The sequence below is a fragment of the Sminthopsis crassicaudata genome, chromosome 4 (genome assembly GCF_048593235.1).
Source record: "Sminthopsis crassicaudata isolate SCR6 chromosome 4, ASM4859323v1, whole genome shotgun sequence".
In the NCBI taxonomy this organism is placed as follows: Eukaryota; Metazoa; Chordata; class Mammalia; order Dasyuromorphia; family Dasyuridae; genus Sminthopsis; species Sminthopsis crassicaudata.
Window position 1 is genome coordinate 169,268,923 of NC_133620.1, and position 21,216 is coordinate 169,290,138.

At 34.7% G+C, this 21,216-nt stretch overlaps 1 protein-coding gene across 1 annotated transcript in view; it reads right to left on the reverse strand.

Moving 5' to 3' along the window:
* Window positions 1-21,216, reverse strand: part of LAMA2 (laminin subunit alpha 2) — a 784,999-nt gene that overhangs the window by 21,559 nt on the left and 742,224 nt on the right. The window contains exons 53-56 of the mRNA XM_074309868.1: window positions 19,444-19,620; window positions 15,695-15,843; window positions 5,084-5,260; window positions 3,742-3,943 (exon numbers count right to left, since the gene is read on the reverse strand). Coding sequence (XP_074165969.1) covers window positions 3,742-3,943; window positions 5,084-5,260; window positions 15,695-15,843; window positions 19,444-19,620 — 705 coding nt within the window. The remainder of the gene's footprint in view (window positions 1-3,741; window positions 3,944-5,083; window positions 5,261-15,694; window positions 15,844-19,443; window positions 19,621-21,216) is intronic.

The window sequence follows — 21,216 nt, forward strand, 5'->3', positions numbered from 1 at the left end:
AGGTCTTATCAGCTGACCTCAAGTTCATTTCTATATACATATACACACATACTACCTGGACTTCAAGTTCATGTATATCTGTATCTAAATCTATATCTATATCCACCAGGTCAACCTCAAGTTCCTGCACACACACACACACATCCACACACACATCATCTGGACCTCAAGTTCATTTATATTTATGTCTATATATCTACTAGCTGGAGATCAAGTTTACACACACACACACACACACACACACACACACACACACACACACACTAGTTGACTTCAAATTCATATATATGTATGTGTGTGGATATGGGTGTGGATATATATATCATTCCCAGCTTATAAATAGGTTGTATTATACATATTTTTAATTTAAAAATACATATATATATATATATATATGTATTTTATATATATATATATATATATTTCTACATACACACACATATAAAGAGTGTAGGTCTTAGCAGGTGAACCTCAAGTTCATATATATATATAGAATCCAACTTACAAATAGGCTGCATTATACGTGTTCTTAATTTAAAACCATATGAGACACTATTATAGATTTAGTTCTAACTAACAAGGAAGAACTGTTTCCCAATATTTGTTGAGTTTCATGTCTCATTTGTAAGCCTGTTTTCTCTTCTATAAAATGGAGATAATTTTAATAGTACTTTCCTCACAGGGTTGTTGTGAGGATCAAGTGAGACAACATCTGTCTGTGTCTCTACACAAATATATTTGAGGCAGCTAGATGATACAGTGGATAGAGCACTGGTCCTTGAGTCAGGATAACCTGAGTTCAAATCTAACTTTAGAAACTTAATGCTTCTTAGCTCTGTGACTAGCTTTCTAATTAAATCACTTACTCTCAATTACCTTGACAACTCCCCCCCAATACCCCAAATCCCATATATTTGTGTGTGTGTGTGTGTGTGTGTGTGTGTGTGTGTGTGTGTATGTGTGTGGGTATCAAAATGAAATGCTAGATATGATGATGATGGTGATACTGATGAAGACTGTCTATGTACAGAAAGTTATATATTATGGTATAATAGTTAGATAACTGGTTAGATAACCAGTTTTAGAAAGAGGAAGATTCAAATTTTATTCCTCTAATGGAATATATATATTTTATATTATATCCTATTTATATATCATATCATATATTTTTATTATATTGTATACTATGTGCCAGGCATCATGTTGAGTTCTTTTAAAAATATTAACTCATTTGAGACCTACAAAAACCTTGCAAGGTTGCTACCATTATTATTTTCATTTTAGAGTTGAGGAAACTGAGGCAAATATAAGTTAAGTGACTTAACACAGAACTAGTAAATGTCTGAGGCTGAGTTTGAACTCAGATCTTGATCTGAAGTTTTCTATTTTGACCCAGAATTCTTATCAACTGCAATCCAGCTGCTTCTGAAGGAATAAAGGAATAATAATCTCAAGGAAGAAAAAGGGATAACATTGATGATGTTCCAGAAAAAAATAATTCGATTTAGAGTCAGCGAATCTAGGTTTAAATATCATAGGTGTTATTGCTTATTTAACTGGGCCAAATCACCTAATTCTTCAAAGCCCCAGTTTCCTCATATGCAGAATTGGACTAGATACTCTCAGATTTCTTCCAGTTCTAAGTCCTATGACCCAAGTAAACCAATGGAACTCAAACAGAATGCTCTAATGAGCTCAGATTTGTACATAAGCAGAAAAGGCTGCACAAGGCCAAAAAGGAAAGGAAAAAAAAAAAAAAAAGACATGAGAAGCTTAGAAAAATGCCCCAGTTAATGAAATGACTCTTTTTTTGCTATGTTCAGAATAAGAAGATTAACAAGGAAAGGAGATATCTATATTAATAGAGTTTCCCCTTTCCCAGGCAATGACTAGAAACCAGGTTTTCTGATTGGACTTTTTGTTGGATAGTGAAGTTTTTCTACTATAATATGGTTCAGTGTGATAAAAAACACTGGATTTGGGATCAAAGGGCTTGTGTTAAAATTCCAGTTCTGTTGGAATTTTAAAGGGTAGTCCCTTTTCACCATAGACAAGTATTATATCTCTCAGGGCCTCAATTACTTCATCTGTAAAATGAGGGGTTTGAGTTGGATGGGTTCCATCCAACTTTTTTGTGCCAAATCCATGTTTCAATGATGAATTGGTATCATGTAAACAGATTGTAAAGAAAAAACAGAACCATTTGATTCTTACTTTCCTTCCTCACTAAGCACACTTCTCCATTGGACAGTAGTGGGAAGGGAAGAGAAGGGAAGGGAAAAAGGATTTATAAAATATCTACTATATTTTAGGCATTATGTTAAACATTTTACAAATAGTTAATATTAAGGTATATTGGGGCAGCTAGGTGTTACAGTGGATAGAGAAATGGGCTTGAAGGCAGGAGTCAAACACCAACTAGCTCTGTGACCATGAGCAAAATCACATAAGCCTGTTTTGCTTCAGTTCCTCATTTGTAAAATGAGCTGGAGAAAGGAATGGCAAACTACTCCAGTGTCTTTGCCAAGAAAACCCTAAATGGGTTCACTGAGTCAGATGCAACTAACAACAATAAAAGGGTGTACTATATTGACTCTGAAAGAGATTTTATCTCCAAGTCTTCAGAAATTATATCCTAAGGCATTAAAATGGAAGACTTTGTAAGTGTTCTCAAGAAACCATTTACAGTGATTTTTGAAAACTTGTGGTCAAGAAGATAGACTCAAAAAAGTCATTTTAGAGAGGATCTAATAACTGTTTTTAAACTTCTGAAGGGCTGTCATGGTAGAAGAGGGATTTTATTTAAATGCTCCAGAGGGCAGAAGTGGAACAGATAGAGGGAAGCTAAAGGGTGACATTTAAAGAAACCAGTGTATTTGCATATTTCTATGAAGATCATGTCATTCCCAACATAAACTTCCTAACCTCTGGTGCTCCTCCCTCCTTTCCTTCCTCCTTCCCTTCCCTCCCTTCCTTCCTCTCTCCCTCTCCCCCTTTCCCTATCTACTCTGTCTTTTTGTCTCTTTCTCTCTTCCCCTCCTTCCTTCTTTCCCTCCTCCTCTCTGTCTCTTTTTTTTCTTGTCTTTATAGCCCAAGATCTCACATAGAATAGGTGCTTTTAAAATGGTGGTAATTGAAAGTAGAGAAAAATTACTTTTTTCTGAGATTCAAAACTGTCTCAGAACTTAGTAGCTGTGTCATCCGTAACTCACTTTAACCTCATTTCCTCAACTATAAAATGAAGATAGAAATAGCACCTACCTCCCAGGATTGTTGTGAAGATCAAATTACATCTGTAAAGTGTTTTTTTTTTTTTTTTTTTTTTTTTTTTTTTTTTTAATGCAAACTTTAAAGTGCTCCATAAGTGGTAGCTATCTTTATCATCATTATTGTTTCTATTGTTGATATGCTGTTTTTCAACATGCAGTAGCCTTTTATGTCTGCCTAACTCTTATGGGTTGAATTGATGGAATGAATGATTTGGAAGAAGTATAGAGAAAGATTATACCTATTTCAAAGATTATTCCTGTTTCAAGATGCTACAATCTTATTCAGGGGAAAAGAAATATTAGCATTTATAGTCTGAAAATATTATCTAGTTTGACTCATCTACATTTCTTAAGAGAAATGATTAATTCAAAAGAGAAGTAGATATATAGTATTTCAGAGGCACAGATTATTCTTCTGTAGTAATAATGCCATTGTTTTCATCTTGATGTTTGAGTGAATCTAAAGACTTACATGAACAAGAATAGGTGTAGGTGGTGGAAAGGGAAATTTCGGAAAGGCTGGTGTAATCTCTTTATCTTCTTCAAGGCTAGAATCAGTTGGGAAAATTATTTGGTCTGGAGTAACTTCAACCTCTCCTTCACCAGGTTTGTGATCTATACAGCGACCAATGTCTGCATTTTTGAAGGACACAGGTTGAGCAAAGTCCATTGGGCTAAAGGGATACAAGGAAATGACAAGATTTATATCACAATTTGTTTGTCTTGCTCCAGCACATATCAGTCACTCTAGTTATCAATATGTGTAAATTTGACTTCAATGTTTTTAATTTCTCCTTATCTTTTTCCCAAAGTGTATTTGTGCCTGACATCAGTTTATTTCACCCATAAAAGGCAAAATTGAATGAATAAATAAAAAATTATTGAACACTTACCATGTGCCAGATACCACACTAAGGCCTTGGGAAATAAATGTAGGCAAGCAAGGGTGTCTGTACTGCAAAGGGTATGTTATAGGAAATGGAAGCCAGAAACAGCAGGATTTGGAAATTGTTCTTGCTTGGCTCTGCTCAAGATAAGAGCAATATCAGAGTCAGGGATCCAGAGACAGAGACCTTGTTTCAGTGGGAGGAGGATGAAGAAGATGCACAGAGTGCAGATGACATGTATAACAAATAAAGGAAGAAGCATGGTGACCTTGTTTTATGTAAGATGAAATGGCCACTTGTCAAGGTCCCTGGATCAGAGCTCAAGTTCAGGTGGGAGGTGGCACATGGGTAGAATGGCCAAAGGTAGAATGGTTTAGAAATGGCTGCTCAAGATAATTGTATAATTATGTATACTTATATTGAATTTACATGTATATATATATTTACTATGTTTAACATATATTGGATTATTCACCATCTCAGGGAGGAGGTAGGAGGAAGGGGAAGAAACTGGAATACAAGGTTTTACAAGGGTCAATGGTGAAAAATTATTCTTGCATATGTTTTGAAAATAAAAAGCTTCAATAAAAAGAAAAAGGAAATGGCTGCTAATCATTTGTGCCATCTATGACAATTTCTGCCATGTATATGCCCCATGTATGACACCTGGCAAAAAGTTATATGTATATATATATATATATATATATATATATATATATATATATATATATATATATATATATATATATATATATATACATATATATATGTATATATATATATATGATATTTATAAAAATATTATCACATATGTGTATATGTTTCTTTCTCTTCTTTGATTTCACCAGTTATATTGCAAATGATTACATTACAGTAATTATGATTTTGGTACAAATGATAAAAATTGGAAAATGAAGGTTTACTTACATGGAATTGATAACAAGATTCCATATACAGCCTTCAAAAGGAGGTATGGTTCTGAGTGGAGGAGGCTGGTATGTCAATGGAGAGCCTCCTACAAAGAGTTTTTTAATGGTAATAGTTTGTTCCACTGTCAGGTTCTGCATATGTTTTCTGTCTTCATCCACTTGGACAGTAAACATGCTGATGAAAAGTCAAAAATACAAATAAAAAATACATGAGGTTTGGAAATTGACTGTTTATGACCATTGCTTTGTTCCCACCCACTGTAGCCATGCATGATCTGAAATGGGATGATTAGGAACATTAAGCAAATGTTATTGTCTCTAAGGATCTCCTTGTTTTCCTCCTTCATTAAGTCTCCCTAAAAGCTCATCAAGGCCAGACAGTGATGTTGCAGAATTATTATTCTCTAGTTGAGATGACAGTTGTGGTCTGCAGCCTGATAACACTGCCATGGTGAGACCCTAGACTTCTCTACTGTAAAAAAATGTCTAATCTTACAGGGCTCAGTGGGTTTATAGCAGCATGGAGTCACATTTGGCTTTCCTCTTTATTTCTTGGTTTGGCTAGCTATTATCTTCTTGCTACGGGACAAACAGCACTCCAGAGTGCTTAGGTTGCATGAATACATAATACAGCAAATATATATTGTAAATTTTACAATGGATTTCAGGGGTCATTTGTCTGTGTGTGAGCAGAGAGAACAAGGAAGCAACATTATTGTTAATTTACCATCTTCTGTGACTTTCTGTAGTGTATACTCATTGACTTTTCTTAATTGATTTCCATGAAATAAAAACACAATACAAATACAGAGGTAATTCATGCATTTACCAAAAACATCAACTCACATAAGGATTATAGCGACAACAAAGAATTGTAACCATAAAAATGGTTAAATATACTTTCCCCCTTTATATTGGAATGAGATAGGATGGAACCACAGCACCACTGCTCTCAAAAAGTAAAAACAGGAAGACACAGAGGTTTATTGTGGGAGAGATTAAAGAAAGCAATAAGGTTACTGAAAACTCTTTTATATGTAGGGCAAAAAAATATGGAATGGAAAATTTGGTTAGAATATAGATTTCTTTTGTTTAGGGGAGGGTGATGGGAAAAATGTGTACTAGTAAGGACATTGACTGTGGAGTCAAAAAATATAGGTTCAATTCTTATCTCTAACATTTTCTACCTGGGTCATCTGGGGAAAATCATTTAACTTTCCAGGGCCTTGATTTCCTTATCTACAAAATGAGAAACATACTTGAATTAGATGGCTTTGAGGTCACTTTCAGTCTCTACTATGATGACATTAATAATGAAGGAAATGTATTGTGAGCTGAATTATTTTGGAGAATCGCTGAATAGCTCTATATCTGGGCAATGAGGTTAAGAGAAATAGAAAATTAAAAGTGTCTTAAGTATAGATAGAACTAGTACATAATGTTGAAAAGATGACCAATATAAACTTTCATTGTTCAACTATTTTTCAAAGTGGAAAAATGAAGTTGTGTGGAAACAATAGAAGAAAGCATCATATATTCATTTTCCACTGGACTCTGAAGTGAAGCTTGTTGTTAGTAAAAATTGTAGGGATAGGAAAATTCTTGTCAAGATATTTTTTTTCATTAATTTTAGGAAAACAAAGGCTTTGGGATAACATGTGAATAATAATTAAACAATTTCTTCTTTTTTTGACTAAAAGCCTTTAATAAAGCACTTTGCTTTCAGCTGACCACATTGAATACTATTTCTTACTCATAGGTTCACTTATAGTCCTTGCTCTATTTTAGTCAGATATAGAAGAAAATGGTGTTCCCATTTAAAAAAATGCTTTTGTGACTCTCATCAAACCTCCCTATGCATAGCCACTGACTTTAATAAAGTCATTTAAAAAAAAATTTAAGGCTTATTTCTTGTTGTTTTCCATTCTAACATTGTTGGTCTTGAATTTCCATTTTAGCCCCTTTGTCCAGGAGCGCCTAGAGAAAATTCTGTTCTTTTGTACTTTAGCATTTATTTGTTCAAAAGATCTCATATTGAATACCTACTATGTGCTGTACTGATATTTGGGTTATGTTCCCCTGATTCCTAACAGTGAGCATTTTCTAAGGCTCTGTATTAATAGGTAGGTTGTAATCATTGCCCATCTCACTGTTTTCTCCTCCTCCTTCTATTTTTTCCTTCTCTTATTCCTCCTCCTCCTCCTCCCCCTCTGTCTCTCTCCCAATGTTTTCTCACATTAATAGGAGGGGGCCAAATCACTGAGGTGAAGAAAATCTCTTCCAGTTCTAAATCTGTAAACCAGTGAATTCCCAAATCTATGTACTTGGTTCCACTCTTTCTTCTGTATTGAGTCCTATATTATTAACTGCTTTTTGGATACCTCTATTCTCCTCAACCTCAATATGCTAAAAATGGAATTCATCTCTTTGCCCCTAACCCCAGCCATCTTTTTTTGGATTATTGTATTTCCAATGCTTTACACATAGTAGGTACCAGCAACCTTTTTTTTTTTTTTCTCCTTTTCCCAGAGTTTGGTCTAAGAAAAACAAAAAGCTTGTATGTGGATTTAGTCCTCTTAAGCAGGAGGACATGCATACATGGGAGCACAGGTAGAACTGAGCTCAAGGTGGTTATAGGCAGCAGGAGTTATACAAACAAATATCTCAGCACAGTGATGGGGGGAGGGAGGTATGGGTGGTTTGGGGTAGAAAATGTAATTGTGTAATTGTTTAGTGTCTTATAAGGTCATTCTTAGTCTTAGGTTGTTTTTCAGAATTGGGAGTTGACATGAATCAGTCTGAGTTGGTAATTTGGAGTAATAGGAAAAGTTCTGGGTTCAGCATGCCTATATTGCAAGAAATTTTTGATACACCCAGCTTAAGAAAGGCTCACTTTTATCTCTTGCACAGCTGGTTCTACTTTCCAGGTCAATCTGGTCTCTTCTGGATAGTAAAGGAGCTCAAGCAAACCAAGGTGATTGGTAAAGTTATTAACCATTACACTTTCACAGTGCTTAATAGATTTTGAACAACTAATCTTTAAACTCTTTTAAAAACTTTCTCTAAAGTTCTCTTTCTTTGTTAAAAAAAATCAAGGTTTGAAACTTTGGCATTATTATCAATTCTTTACTCTCCCTCATCCTTCATATCCAGTTAGTTGAGTCAAATCAATTTTATCTTAGTAAAACTTCCTGCATCTATTCCTTTCTTTCTACCACCCTACTTCAGGGCCCTATCTCCTCTTGCCCTAACTAAGGTCATTGCCTTCTAATTTGTTTCCCTGTTTGCAATGTCTCCCTTCTGTCAAAGTAATTAACCTGAAGCAGTTTTGGTGGTCACCACTTTGTTCAAGAAGCCAAGACTTCTTATTGCTTCTAGAATATAAAATATAAGCTCTCTCCAAGGTTCTTTTTCTTTGTATCACTTCAGCCTAGCTTTTCAGACGTATTTCTTATGGTTTCCCTTCATGCATTCTCCATTTTATCCAAATTGGTCACCTTATTCTTTCCTAAAAGTCAACATTCTATTTCAGATTTCAACCTGGTAATAGATTTCAGATTTCAACCTGGTCAGAGCTGTTCAAAAACCAAAATAGTAAACCTGTCACAAAAGTCTTTTAAAGGAATGATAGATGACTACTTCTCAGGAAGGTTATAGAAGGGATTCATGTCTTTGCTTCCATGATATTCTACTAGCTAAGTCACTGAAACTTGCTTATGTTTTTGTTTTTCTAATAATGAAAGTGTTTGCTTAAGAAAAAAGTCTTTTATTGTGCAATACTTAGGATCATTGATTTAGAACTGAAGGGGATCTCAGAAGTCATCTAAGACCAAGCTTTTTATTTTAGAAGTGAAAAAAATGGTGGTCATGGAGCTTATAAGACCTTGTCCAAGATTACATGTATAGTAGATGTTAGAGGTACCTCTATGTAAGCTCCATGAGGGGAGAGACTTTTTGTCTCTTTCTGTATACCAAGAGCTTAGCACCATACCTAACACATAGTAGGCTTTTAATAAATGTTTATTTACTGATTATTATCCTCTGATTTCTGAGTCAATATCCTTTCTAATATACTATGTTGTCTTATAAAATGAAGGTGAGATAACTTTGATTTTGTAAGTATTATTGGTGAAATGTCCTAGTCTTATAAATAGGTGAAGGGAGAGAAATGTATATTATAAGTTCATGCATTTCTATATTTATTCATGTGCCCAAAACTTTTTTGGTAATCAACAATTATCTTAATTTATCTTAACATATAATTTATCTTAATATATAAGGAATTATGATGGGACCACAAGGTTGGGGAACATAGGTTCAATAGTTTAATCTGGATAGAGAAATTATACCATTTAGACTCTTGAAATCTAGTGGTCTGGGACACAGGGCTTGAGATCCAGGTAGAACATAGGTAGAAGAAACTAATTCAACTATGAAGATCCAGAAAGATTAAGGGAATGTAATCTTTTTTCCACTGGGCCAAACAGAATAGAGAATACTAACTGAGACTAGTTCAGCTTCTAGGGCCAGGTGAAATTGATGTGGTATAAGGCCTGAAACCCAAAGAAGGGGACAGTTTTGGGGTACTGGTAAAGAATAATATTCATCACCTGGATCTGGAAGGGATTTCTGCTCCTTGTCCTCAGGTCAGTTGTTCTAGCATGCATAGTTCTATGGAAAGGCTGTAACAGGGGAATAAACTTGTCTAGATCCCAGATTCTTGTGCTCCTAATTGGGAACAGGAGAAGTGGATTCCAGAGGGTTGAAACTCACTTACCTGGCTTGCCAGGGAGAAAGCATGATTTGAAATTACAAATACCTATTTCTCAAGTTTCTAAAACTTGGTGTATATATTAGGTTACTGGCTACCTCAGATGCCACAATTCCCTTTTATGTCCTCACTTAATATTTGTTGCTTAGGAAAAGGAGTAACTCATTAAGATTATAGTAAAACCTTTTTGTAATGTTTGATTAAGTCACTTAGTCTCATAGGTTCCTTCTAAAGTCTTATTTATTCATTCATTTATTTTATTAATATTATTTATTTATTTTCTCCTTAAAAGTTAAGTTTGGTGAGTTATTATGGGGAATCTGTACAAGGGTAAAAGGAAAAACTCTTGTAGTTTTCAGCCCAAAGGGGTCCTAGATGGTAGTGAACCTGGGAAATCTAGAGGATGAATCCTATAGATTGTACCACTAGGTCAAATCCTGAGTTGGCTAATATAAAAACAAAATGGTGTCAGAAGGGAATTGTGGTACCAATAATGCCCAGTAACCACAATTTACAGAATGAGTGTGTTTGGACAGCTTGAGGAAGAAATGCTTGGATTGCAAATCCCAAATCATACTCTTTCCATCTCTAAGTTCAAAAATAAACAGAAAACTCCCAAAGTTATAGTATTGGTTTTTAACTCGATCTTGTGACTCCAGAGAAAGCCATAGGAAAGAAAATCATGAGTCAACCTGGTTAGTTGACCTACTTGTCTAAATGGACATTTTCTGTTTGGAGTATTTAATGCAACTTGACACTACTTATTGCTGAGGTAGCCTGCCTAGAAGAGTAGGAGGGTTAAGTAGTAGCTTATCTCTTTAATAATATGGAGGTTTTCAGTACTTCAGATACTTTTGACATTTCTATATAGACAGCTTAGATTTGAAAGTGCATGAGAACAAAATATTGAGTGATATCAGTCTTGAGAATTTTACCACTGATCTTGGTCATAGGCACCAATGAAGATTTTTAATCCAATGATTTTGCAAGAACTTTTTCTGATTCTTCTCCAAGCTAGATTCTGGTATCCTTTTTTCCAAGTTATATTGCATTATTTTGTATAATTTTCAAGATTTATTTCAAACAATTAGCCTTCAGAGAGTCAAGCCAACCTGATTATTCATTACTTATGTGAATCATCCTCCCTCTCTCTCTATATGTTCTCTATCACTAGAAATGAACTCCCTCCTCACCTTTGCCTCTTAAAATTCCTAGGTTCATTTAAAACTCAGCTAAATCATCACCTCCTACATGAAACCTTTCTTCATTGCATCCCCAACCTTACCCCAAGATGCCAGTTCCTTCTCCCATCAACTTGTATGTTTTTTGTGCATTTTGTCTATTACTCTTTCATCTCATGTTGATCTATTATCTGTTATGTCTCCTGAAAGTATGTAAGCACTCTAAGGGGAGGTAGGGACTATTTCACTTTTGTTTTTGCATTCCTACTATCTAGCATAGTGCCTACCACATATTAGGAACTTAATAAAGAAATGCCTATTGACAACTTGATTTAGTTTCAAATAAAAAAAAGGTTACCTCTCTTGTCCAAGATTAAAAAAAAAAAAAAAAGCAGAAACAAAGATTAGCAGTTTCAGTTCCTGGAAAATGACTCATGTAGTTCCTAAAACCATATGTGCTCTAAGGTGGAAGGCTTCAAGAAGATAAAAGGGTAGGGATAAAACATTCTTCTGGGTGTTAAAATAAAGTGAGATTGGTTTCTCATGAATTTTGTCCATATGGTCTGTGTATTTTGGATTGGACTAACATGATGCTGAAATTTATATTTTATGGCATCATCAGGAAATAGTTTATTTTTCTTAGCTTGGGAGCAAATTTTCTAAATTATTCTTTATAGACTTCATTCTTAAGTATCCTTTCGCAAATCCAAGAGGTAAGGTCTAGGGGAAGTAGCAATGGCACAAAAACTGAAGGGCTGCTGTCAGCTGGGCTGCAGTGAGGGAGCGTGAAATACAGGGCTCTGAGCCTATAGTGGGGCCTCAACAAAACCCCTCCAATCCCCCAGCTGCTTTTCTATGTACTGAACCTTCCTGAGAATCACATGAAGCACCATCCTCCGTGCTGGAACAAAGTAACCCACCTTGCCATAAGAAAGGCAAATAGTAAATGTAGTAAAGCTGAGAGTACTGCAAGAAAGGCTGTTTCTTCTCCCCACCCCCAACCTTTTTTTTTTTTTTTTTTGGAAATCATCTAGTTCAACTATGTCTTTTTCTAGAACAGGAACCTGAGGCCCAGGGAGGTGAAATTATTGCCAGGATCACACAGGTAGCAAATGACAGAGCCAGAATCAGACCTGAGGTTCTTTCTTCATCACACTATACTGTATTTTCTTAGCTAAAATACTGAAGTAATTGGTAAAAATGTTTTACTTTTGTTCTTGTATACCCCAAAACTAGCACATTTCCCAGTACATAATAGGTGCTTGTTGATTTATTGTTTGTTTGATTAGTTTTTAAAGTCAAGGAATTCTAGAACCAAATTCCTCCTTGATTTATATGGACAATTGTTTTTTTTATCTGAGTTGTGGATGGGGATGGCTTAGGGAGGAGAGAAAAGGGGCAGGAAAAGAGGGAGCATCCACAAGGGCTGATTAATTTATGCATTATCTTAAGTAGAACATTTGTAGGAGAGGGGTAGCAAGGACTGGCCTTCCTTCTTTTTAGGAGAGAATTTTGTCACTGAATGTCCTTTCTTCTCTTCTCTCCCTCGACACCCTATCCCAAATTCTCTTGAAAGACAATTTTGTTGAAGGTGCTACCACAGATTGAGTGTAGGGGAGAATGGGGAAGGGAATGAGAATCAAAGGGGACGGAATGAAAAGGATGGGGGAAATGAAAGACAAAAAGACAAGAGGTCAAGGGAGAAGAGACAAGAGCCTTCTGCCTCCTTTACAAGTGCAACAGGGATGTGGAAAAGTGGGCTCTATGGGGCTAACTGAGCCTCCTCCAGGAAAGTGAAGCATCTCCTACTCCAAGTTCAGGAGGTTTCTGGGATTACAGACAGATGATATAATTACAGAGGGGACATTCCAGAGCCCTGATATATTTCTAATGGAGATTTTTGAAGAAAGGAAAGGGAACAAAAATATGAGGGTAGAGAGGGACAGACATCTTAGTTCTTCAATTGTCACTACATAATGGATTCTCACATTTCTCTCACATATATACAAGAAAATATTTTGTTCATTTTGCTCTTGATTCTAATGTAGGAACAGCTATTCTCAGTTCCTCTTCTAGAGTCTAAATAATGAGATGTTGGATGTTCGTCACTTTTTTGATTTGCAAGTGCTTTTTGAGACAATATGGTAGAATATGTGTTTTAAGTTTAGCACTAAGTTCAGTGACTATATACACTGATGTGTCCACTACTACACTACCAGATAATGATCTGTGAACAACAAAACTGTTTGTTTATATGGACAATTAACTGAATGAAGAGCTTTCAATGTACACTGTGCTTAATCTAATAAAAGCTGCATTGATGGTTTACAGCTGGGAGGTTAGAGTCAATAAATCCCTTTCTTTTAAAAACACCTGTGTAGAGGACAGCAGCACAGTGCAGGAACTTAGCATTGGGGGATTCAGTGTGGCTTGAGATGTTCAATGATAACTTCTTAGAAAGAGCATGGCATAATGTGTGTGTGTGTGTGTGTGTGTGTGTGTGTGTGTGTGTGTGTGTGAGAGAGAGAGAGAGAGAGAGAGAGAGAGAGAGAGAGAGAGAGAGAGAGAGAGAGAGAGAGACAGAGAGAGAGACAGAGAGAGACAGAGACAGAGAGAGACAGAGACAGAGAGAGAGAGACAGAGAGATAGCCACAGAGATTGCTTCAGTATGTAGCAAAGACCTAGATTTAAAGTCATGCCTATGACACAAAATTTGAGTGATGCCTCAATCTGTATTATAGATGCAGTTTCCTGAAGATGATTTCCCTAGCCAATGAAATCACAGATCTGGACCAAAGAAGAAAATTTTTGAAAATTTGTTTACTAAAACATTTTGAGAACAGCAAGTTCCAAGATTGTTTTTATGCCTTATGATCATTATTTTTTTTTCCTTCACTTTCTTTCTGTGAGAACCTAAAATCAGACCTAGAGCTTAAAAATGTATTTAAGAAAGCCCCTTTTGGTCTTCTAAAGTATTTCTGGACAGCTAGGTGGCACAGTGGATAAACCACAAAGTATTTCTGAAGATTTAGGCAAACTGAAAAACATATATTAAGCATCTTTGGAAGATACCAGGGATAGAAGAAAGGTTCTATATTTAGGGCTTAGCCTTCAAGAAACTTAAGATGTCAAGTTTCTCTTTAATGTATTTATATCTGAATCTTAGACTAATTATAGTAGTTGGAAGAAACTGATAAGATTTAAAACTGAAAGATTTTAAACATTAGTCCAACCTCTTCATCATATAGAAAATAAAACTGAGGCTCAAAAAAATTAAATAATTTGTCCCAGATCACACAGGCAATAAATTCAAACCTAGAGCTGATTTCCAATCAATGGTTTTTCTCCCATCTCATCATCGAGATGATTAGCTTATACTGATTGGATGGACAATTTATTTATAAGAAATTTAAACAAGGCGACTTGTACAGTCTTAAATCCTCACTTCACAAATATTTATCAAGTACCTATTAAGAGAAAAAAAATCCATATCCAATCAATCAAAGGTTAAATAAAGATAAATAAGACATTGTCCATTCTCCCAAGGAATTTATATCAATCTTGCCTTTGTTTCTAGCTCATGTAGTTCCTTGTCTGAAATGCTTTGTACTCTCTCCCATTTTCAGTTGCTTTAATTCCCATTCTTTCTGCAAGGTTCCACTCATTTGTCACCTGGCCCATAAAAGCACGTTTTAGTTTCCTCCCTCTTCCATTCCTCTTATTCTCTTGTGGGAAGTAAGCACTCCCTTCTCTAAACTTCCTTGCATTGATCATCATTTACTTTGTACTGAGTACAGTTCTTCATGGACATGCCATGCTTCCTTATTAGACAGAAAGCTTGAAGGCAATGACTAGTTCTTTATATTATATACATTATTTAGGAAATTTAACTATATATACTGAATAAATTAGAGATAGGCTACAGGTTAGCTTTGCTGACTTGCCCAGTCTCTGTGCATTGATACTATTAATTATTTTAATTAATTATTCCAGTTTCTTGCTAAATATTCAATCTAACAATGAAATTGCTAATATGCTGGAATGAGGTTGTCTATCTTACAATAAAATCTTAGGAAAAGCACCTCAAATTTTTAGTTTTGTTTAGTTTTATTATGCAGACTAGCCTGATTTTATCCCTTTAAACTATCAAAGGAACAGAAATAAATGATACTGATGCTTTTTTGTAACAGGATAAAAGTGAACTGTGGAAATCTTTTGAGAAAATAAATACTGGGAAAATACAAGGCTCACTTACTCTTCCACAGATCAGGAAGACAGCTTTCTTGGATGGCAAGAAAGGGATCATTCATTAATTTATATTAGGGTGAAAGAGAGAATGATTTTTTTGTTGTTTATTTCTTCAGACCTGCTCTCTTTCAATAGTCTTTCCTGACTTTGAAGCCAGTTTCCATTGTGCTTTTCTTTCTCTCACATACAAATAATAAATTTAGTCTTAAATGTTTAAAGTAGATGAGACTCAATTGACAATTTTATATCTCTAAAGTATAAAAGTTCTAAAAGAGATGAAATTATGTTTCTAAAAATTCAAGAAAAATAGTTAAAGATATACAAGTGTTTTAAGTAGTCTCATATTAAGGACAAACTTCATTTGACTCTATCATTGGATTTCAGTTAAAAACTATTTTGTTGTCATTACCCTCTTGTTCTTTCCACATGAATGGAATGCTCTCTCCCATCATGAAATGGGATTAGCTCTGGCTTGACCACAATCTTGCGCATGGTCCTCACTCCAGTGGAGAGATGTACTTCCAGACGACCTTTGTTCAGGAATATAGCATAATAGGCCTGTGATGGGGGATGGATGGCTGGTTAGTTGAGATCATATGGCAGTCCAAAGTAGCACTTAGTCATGGATATATGGGGAGAAGATTATAAAGTCAGTCACTCTGGGATTCTATCTCCAAGAGAAGAGATTCTTACCCTTGATACCTTCTCACAGACTTCCAGACAAGGTAAGGATTTGACTCACACATCTACCATTTTTACTTGCTATATAAAGCCAGAAAACAGGCAGTGGTATGAAAAGTAGTATAATAGTTAAGATTCAGAGCAATAATATGTAATATAACAATAATAATTTCATATATATAGCATACATATATAGTACTGATAGTGATGTAAGAATAATATTACATTTACAACACAGTGTAATAACAAGGCAATAATATAATAATGCATTCATAGTAATATGTAATGTAATGTAAATCATATGTAATAATAGCAATTATACTTGCTTTAAAATTCACAAAGCTCTTTACATTTTTTATCTCATTTAATCTTTACAATAGCCGCATGAAGTTGGCACTATTATTATCTCCATTTTACAGATGAGGAAACTGAGCATGATAGAACTTAAGTGACTTGTTCAGTGTCATACAACTGTTAAGTTTCTAAGGCAGTAATTAAGCTCAGATCTTTCTGGTTCCAATCAAAATCTGTTCCACCATGCAATCTAGCTGCCACGTTGAAGATAATGGCTGTCTCTGAGAGAAAAAAGTTATAGGATCACAGATCTACAATTAGAAAGGACCTCAGAGTTGTATAGTTCCATTCTTTTATTTTATAGATAATGGCGATAAAGCCCATATAGGTGAAGTGATTTGTTGGAGCTCTAGAATCCAGAACTGAAATTGGAAACTTCAAGATATCTTGCCCCAAATCTGATGGTCCTTCTAATATAATCCTGCTGGTACGACTACTAGGCCAATGAACAACTTCCTGTTCTTAAAGATGACCAGGAAACTCACCTTGTAAAGAAAGTCTCAGTCTTGATATCTGCATGTAGAAATAATATTGTAAAATTGATGGGAGAAAGGCTCCAGCTGGTTTTTTAAGATTTATTCAGGCTCTCAAGCTCATGGCATTTTGAGCAGTTTAAACTGAAGGTATGTTACGCTAGCTGGTTGACTAGATTGTTATCACAAATGTGTAACTTTTTATTCCACAGTCAGAAGGGAGGAAAACAATTTTTCTTCCAAAAAATGTGCCTGCTTTCTTCTTGCCATGGTTACTATAGTAACCAATATGGTTTTGGTATCTGGTTATAGACCCCAGGGAGCTTGGATACAGTCATGTTTCCTAAAGAGTTCTCCTCAGCAGTGAGGAGTTGGAATCATATGTTCACAACAGCCTCAATCATGCCTTCTCTGACTCAGTAGGAAATAGCTGTGTTGAACACAGAATATTCTAAAGATCTGGGTTTCTGCTCATGGCATATGAAGAAAGGGCTCATAGTGCTAACTATGTAGTAGTCTTTTAAGAAATATTTTGTTGATTGATTAAAAAAATGCACAAAAATAAAACTCTTCTAAACTCTGCTTATTTGAAGCCACAAATTCTGCCAAGTAACTGAACATGTTTAAGGAGCAAGTCTATCTTTGTGAAATTTGCTGGCGATGTCATTGTTAAATGTGATGGACAAGAACATATATTTTGAAAATAGGCCAATTCGAAAAGCGTAGATCCTGTGACTAACAGAAGTTGACTATTATAAACTTACTTTTTCAGTCCTAAGAGCAGTGCTTTTAGATGACTATGTTCTAGGAGTGAGCTCTATTTTTAAAATGTAAAAATAATTGGATCACTCTAAAGTTAGTACTAATTTTTGAGTGAGCTATCATAGATTGTTTATGGGAAGTTTTTAATAAAAGGGAAATATTTTTTCTAAGTGCAGTGTGTTGTTGATTTGAACAGAGTTGGTTGGCACTGAGTCATAGATATTTGGAGTTGGCACTCAAATTAATGATGATAAAATTATCTTCTTATGGAAACCCATTTTAGAAAGTTGTGTTAATCTTTATTACTTCATTGATGTATAATGTTATTATTATTATTGATATTGAAAAGTAGCATGATATAATAAAGTTTTTTGAGTTAGGATGACCTGGTTTCAAGAAATGCTTCTGACATACTGGTTTTAGGAGGTTCAAAGTTTCTCTCCCTTGCCCTATGGCCGTTCTAAAGAGTATATAGTTTATTGATATATATTAGAAGAGGGAGTTTTTCCATTGAAAATTTCCTATACTGATAAAGTCATAGGTTCAGTATCAAATTTTTAAAATTTCCTGTGTACTTATGAAAACTAATTCTCTATGCTTTATTGCTAATCGAGTGGAGGCTGATGATAGAAAATAAATTATAATGGTGAATCAAAGAGGGAAGCATCCCCTCGCTGCTGATTTAATGTGAGATAATCTAACTGTGAATAGAAGTGAGATTGCTCAAGGTCAAGCCCAAAGAACAAAAGTTTGGGAAGTAATATAGGTGGCTTATTGTACTTGAAGCTTTTAGTAAACTTTACCAAACTTCTTTTAATAATGAGGCAACAGTTTCTTGGCTTTAGATTCCATATAGATTTCCATGTCAAACCTCCTCTCCATCAGTAGAGTTAGTTTTGCATTGGGGTCGAAAGAATAGTGGGAATAATATTGCAGTTATCCTTTTTATATCAAAAGGAGTAGAGACATGCCCCCCAATTGAAAAATCCATGCAAAACTTTTTGATCCTACTGAAAAAGAAATATGAATTGTTATGGTATTAAAATAAATGATGTTGATATTTTATAATACTATATATTTATATACATAAATATATAAATATATATAATATATGTACAATATTGTACATATATTTTCCGAGTTTCTAAAATGTTTTTTAGTCATATGCTGGCTTTCATTTGTCATCTGCAGATTTTGTAAAACTCCTTCCAAATTTCTATTTAATTTCTTATACTAGTAAGATATAGGGATAGTCTCAATATGGAAAAGATAACTGTAAAACAAATTTCTTGTGATTAGACTGCATATTTTTTGTGGGCACCTACAAGTCATCCTGTTTCTTGCTTCTTAATTAGCTAACTCAAAAAATCATAATGGAGACTTTTATGAAAATTAGAAATGAAATCATTCATAAATAGAGGTGGACATGAATATTGTCAAAGATTGTTTAGGAGACACAATGGATTTGGAGTCAGGAAGATTTGAGTTCAAATCCAGCCTCAGATATTTATTAGCTGTAAGACTTTGAGCAAGTCACTTAATGACTCTGAGCCTCAGTTTCCTCATCTGTAGGGATAATAATACTACCTACCTCCCAGACTTGCTGTGAAAATCAAGTGAGATAATTGTTGTAATGCACTTTGTAAACCTTAAATCACATTATAGGTGCTAGCTATTATTGTGATTATCAAATCAGCCTGTTTTCAAGTAAGAAGTGAAATTGTCATTATTACCAACTAGCAGAAGAAAGTTGTAAAACTTTTCTTCTTGAACAGTGTAAAAATAAAATACAAACAATAAACTTCAAATGCCTTGCCCATATCTTTTTTAAAGAAAAGATGCTTAAGAACATGTAGGCACAAACATTATTTGCTCTGTCTTTTCATACCTGTCCAGTCTGTCTGCGCTTTCTCCTTGGTGAGTTATTAGTTCCACCGCTTCCTAGAAGAATGATCCCAGACTCATTTTTGGTGCTAAAGGAAAGGTTGATTTCTGTGCCAACGTCAAGTGACACTGGTGGAAGCTCTACAAATCCAGGCTTGGGAAAACTAACAATGTAAACATTCTGTGTAGAGAAAGATAGAAATAACTTTTAGAAATGAAAATTTAAAGGAATCCTACTATCCAGTTTCACCCCATTTTCAAATCCACTAAAAAAAATCGACAGTCATTTTTAAAGTACTTACTATATGCTAAGCACTGGACAAACAAACACATCAATCATTTAACAACCTTTAATTGAGCTCCTAAGTTCAGATGGTTTAAAGACAAAAATGAAACCATTTCTTCCCTCAAGGAGTTTATTTTCTATGGTGAGAGATAACATGTACACATATAGGAACATATGAAATATGTACAATGTAGATACATATAGAATAATTTTAGAGAAGAAAGCTTAAACAATTTAATGTTATCAAGAAATATAAGGATTGTAGAAAGCAAGTGAACCACTACTATTTGTTAAACAAATGAATACCTGAATAATATTATTTTTTCACATTTAATTTTATCCCAACTGGCCAGCTTCAAGCTTATAAAAGATGAATACAGGTTTACATCCCTTTTTCAGGTTTCAGGGTTTGTTACATCTGACTTGAAAAAACTGAAAATTAATCATTCTCCTTCATTTCATCAACTGATTATTAATGTTTTACTGATGAACCAAACACATAAATAAAGCATAAATATGGATGGCTGTTTACTATTACTGGCCTGTTACTGCAATCAGAACTGGCAGATATTATTCACAAATGATGTACACTTTGTCACAAGTTGATAAATCAATTGCTGTTATGTGATTTAACAAATTACCAAGGCCAGTTTGACCCTTTTTGTAAATTAAAAAAAGGAAAGAATTTAACTATGCCAAGTGATCAGCTGTCAGAGTCTCTAGCTTTTCTGGACATAAAAGCAAGAGCCTCTTAGGAAGCCAACTATCCTTACAACATTCTGGTCTAGCTAAAGCATTTAAATGACAAGTATTAGCAGAAAGCATAATCTCCTGAGCTTTTTATTGCAATTTTCAAATCAAGGAGCTTGGGACAGTTCAGATGAAACTACTGTATGGTCAATTGTTCCTTTTTTAGTATTTATCCACTTTAAATCTCTGCTTCATCCTCCAGTTGCAAAATAATTCCTGTTTACTGAAAAGTGACTTTACAAAACGATCATTTCAAGCATACAGGCTATTCATTTTGCAGCCAATTTTTCATCCCCATGTATTTCTTCTGAATGTGAATGAGAGCTGGGCTTTGGAAGATTAAAGTTCTCAGTAAAACTTTCTTCTAGGAGCTCAGTGCCATTCCTTTAAGATTAAATTCCATCTATATTTCCCTTTTTCTTATCCCCAGGCTTCCCAGGATGCATCTAGAATCACTGTGGCAGAACTGGCCCCACTCTATGATTTGGTGTTCCAATTTGCGGCTATAAATCAATTCAGTGGTATGAACAGTAGAAGCCCTGAGGTATCAGTAAGAGTCTGAGGGACAGAATTTTAAGAGCCAGAGGGAGCCTGTTATATTATCAACTGTTCTCATGGAAGTTTTTGCTTAATATTGAAATTGGTAGACGTATCTTGCCTTTTTCTTCCTTAACTTCTAATTTGGTTCATAATGGAATTGTGTCTGTCTAGTGTTCATTTTGTAATTATAACTCTTTGAAT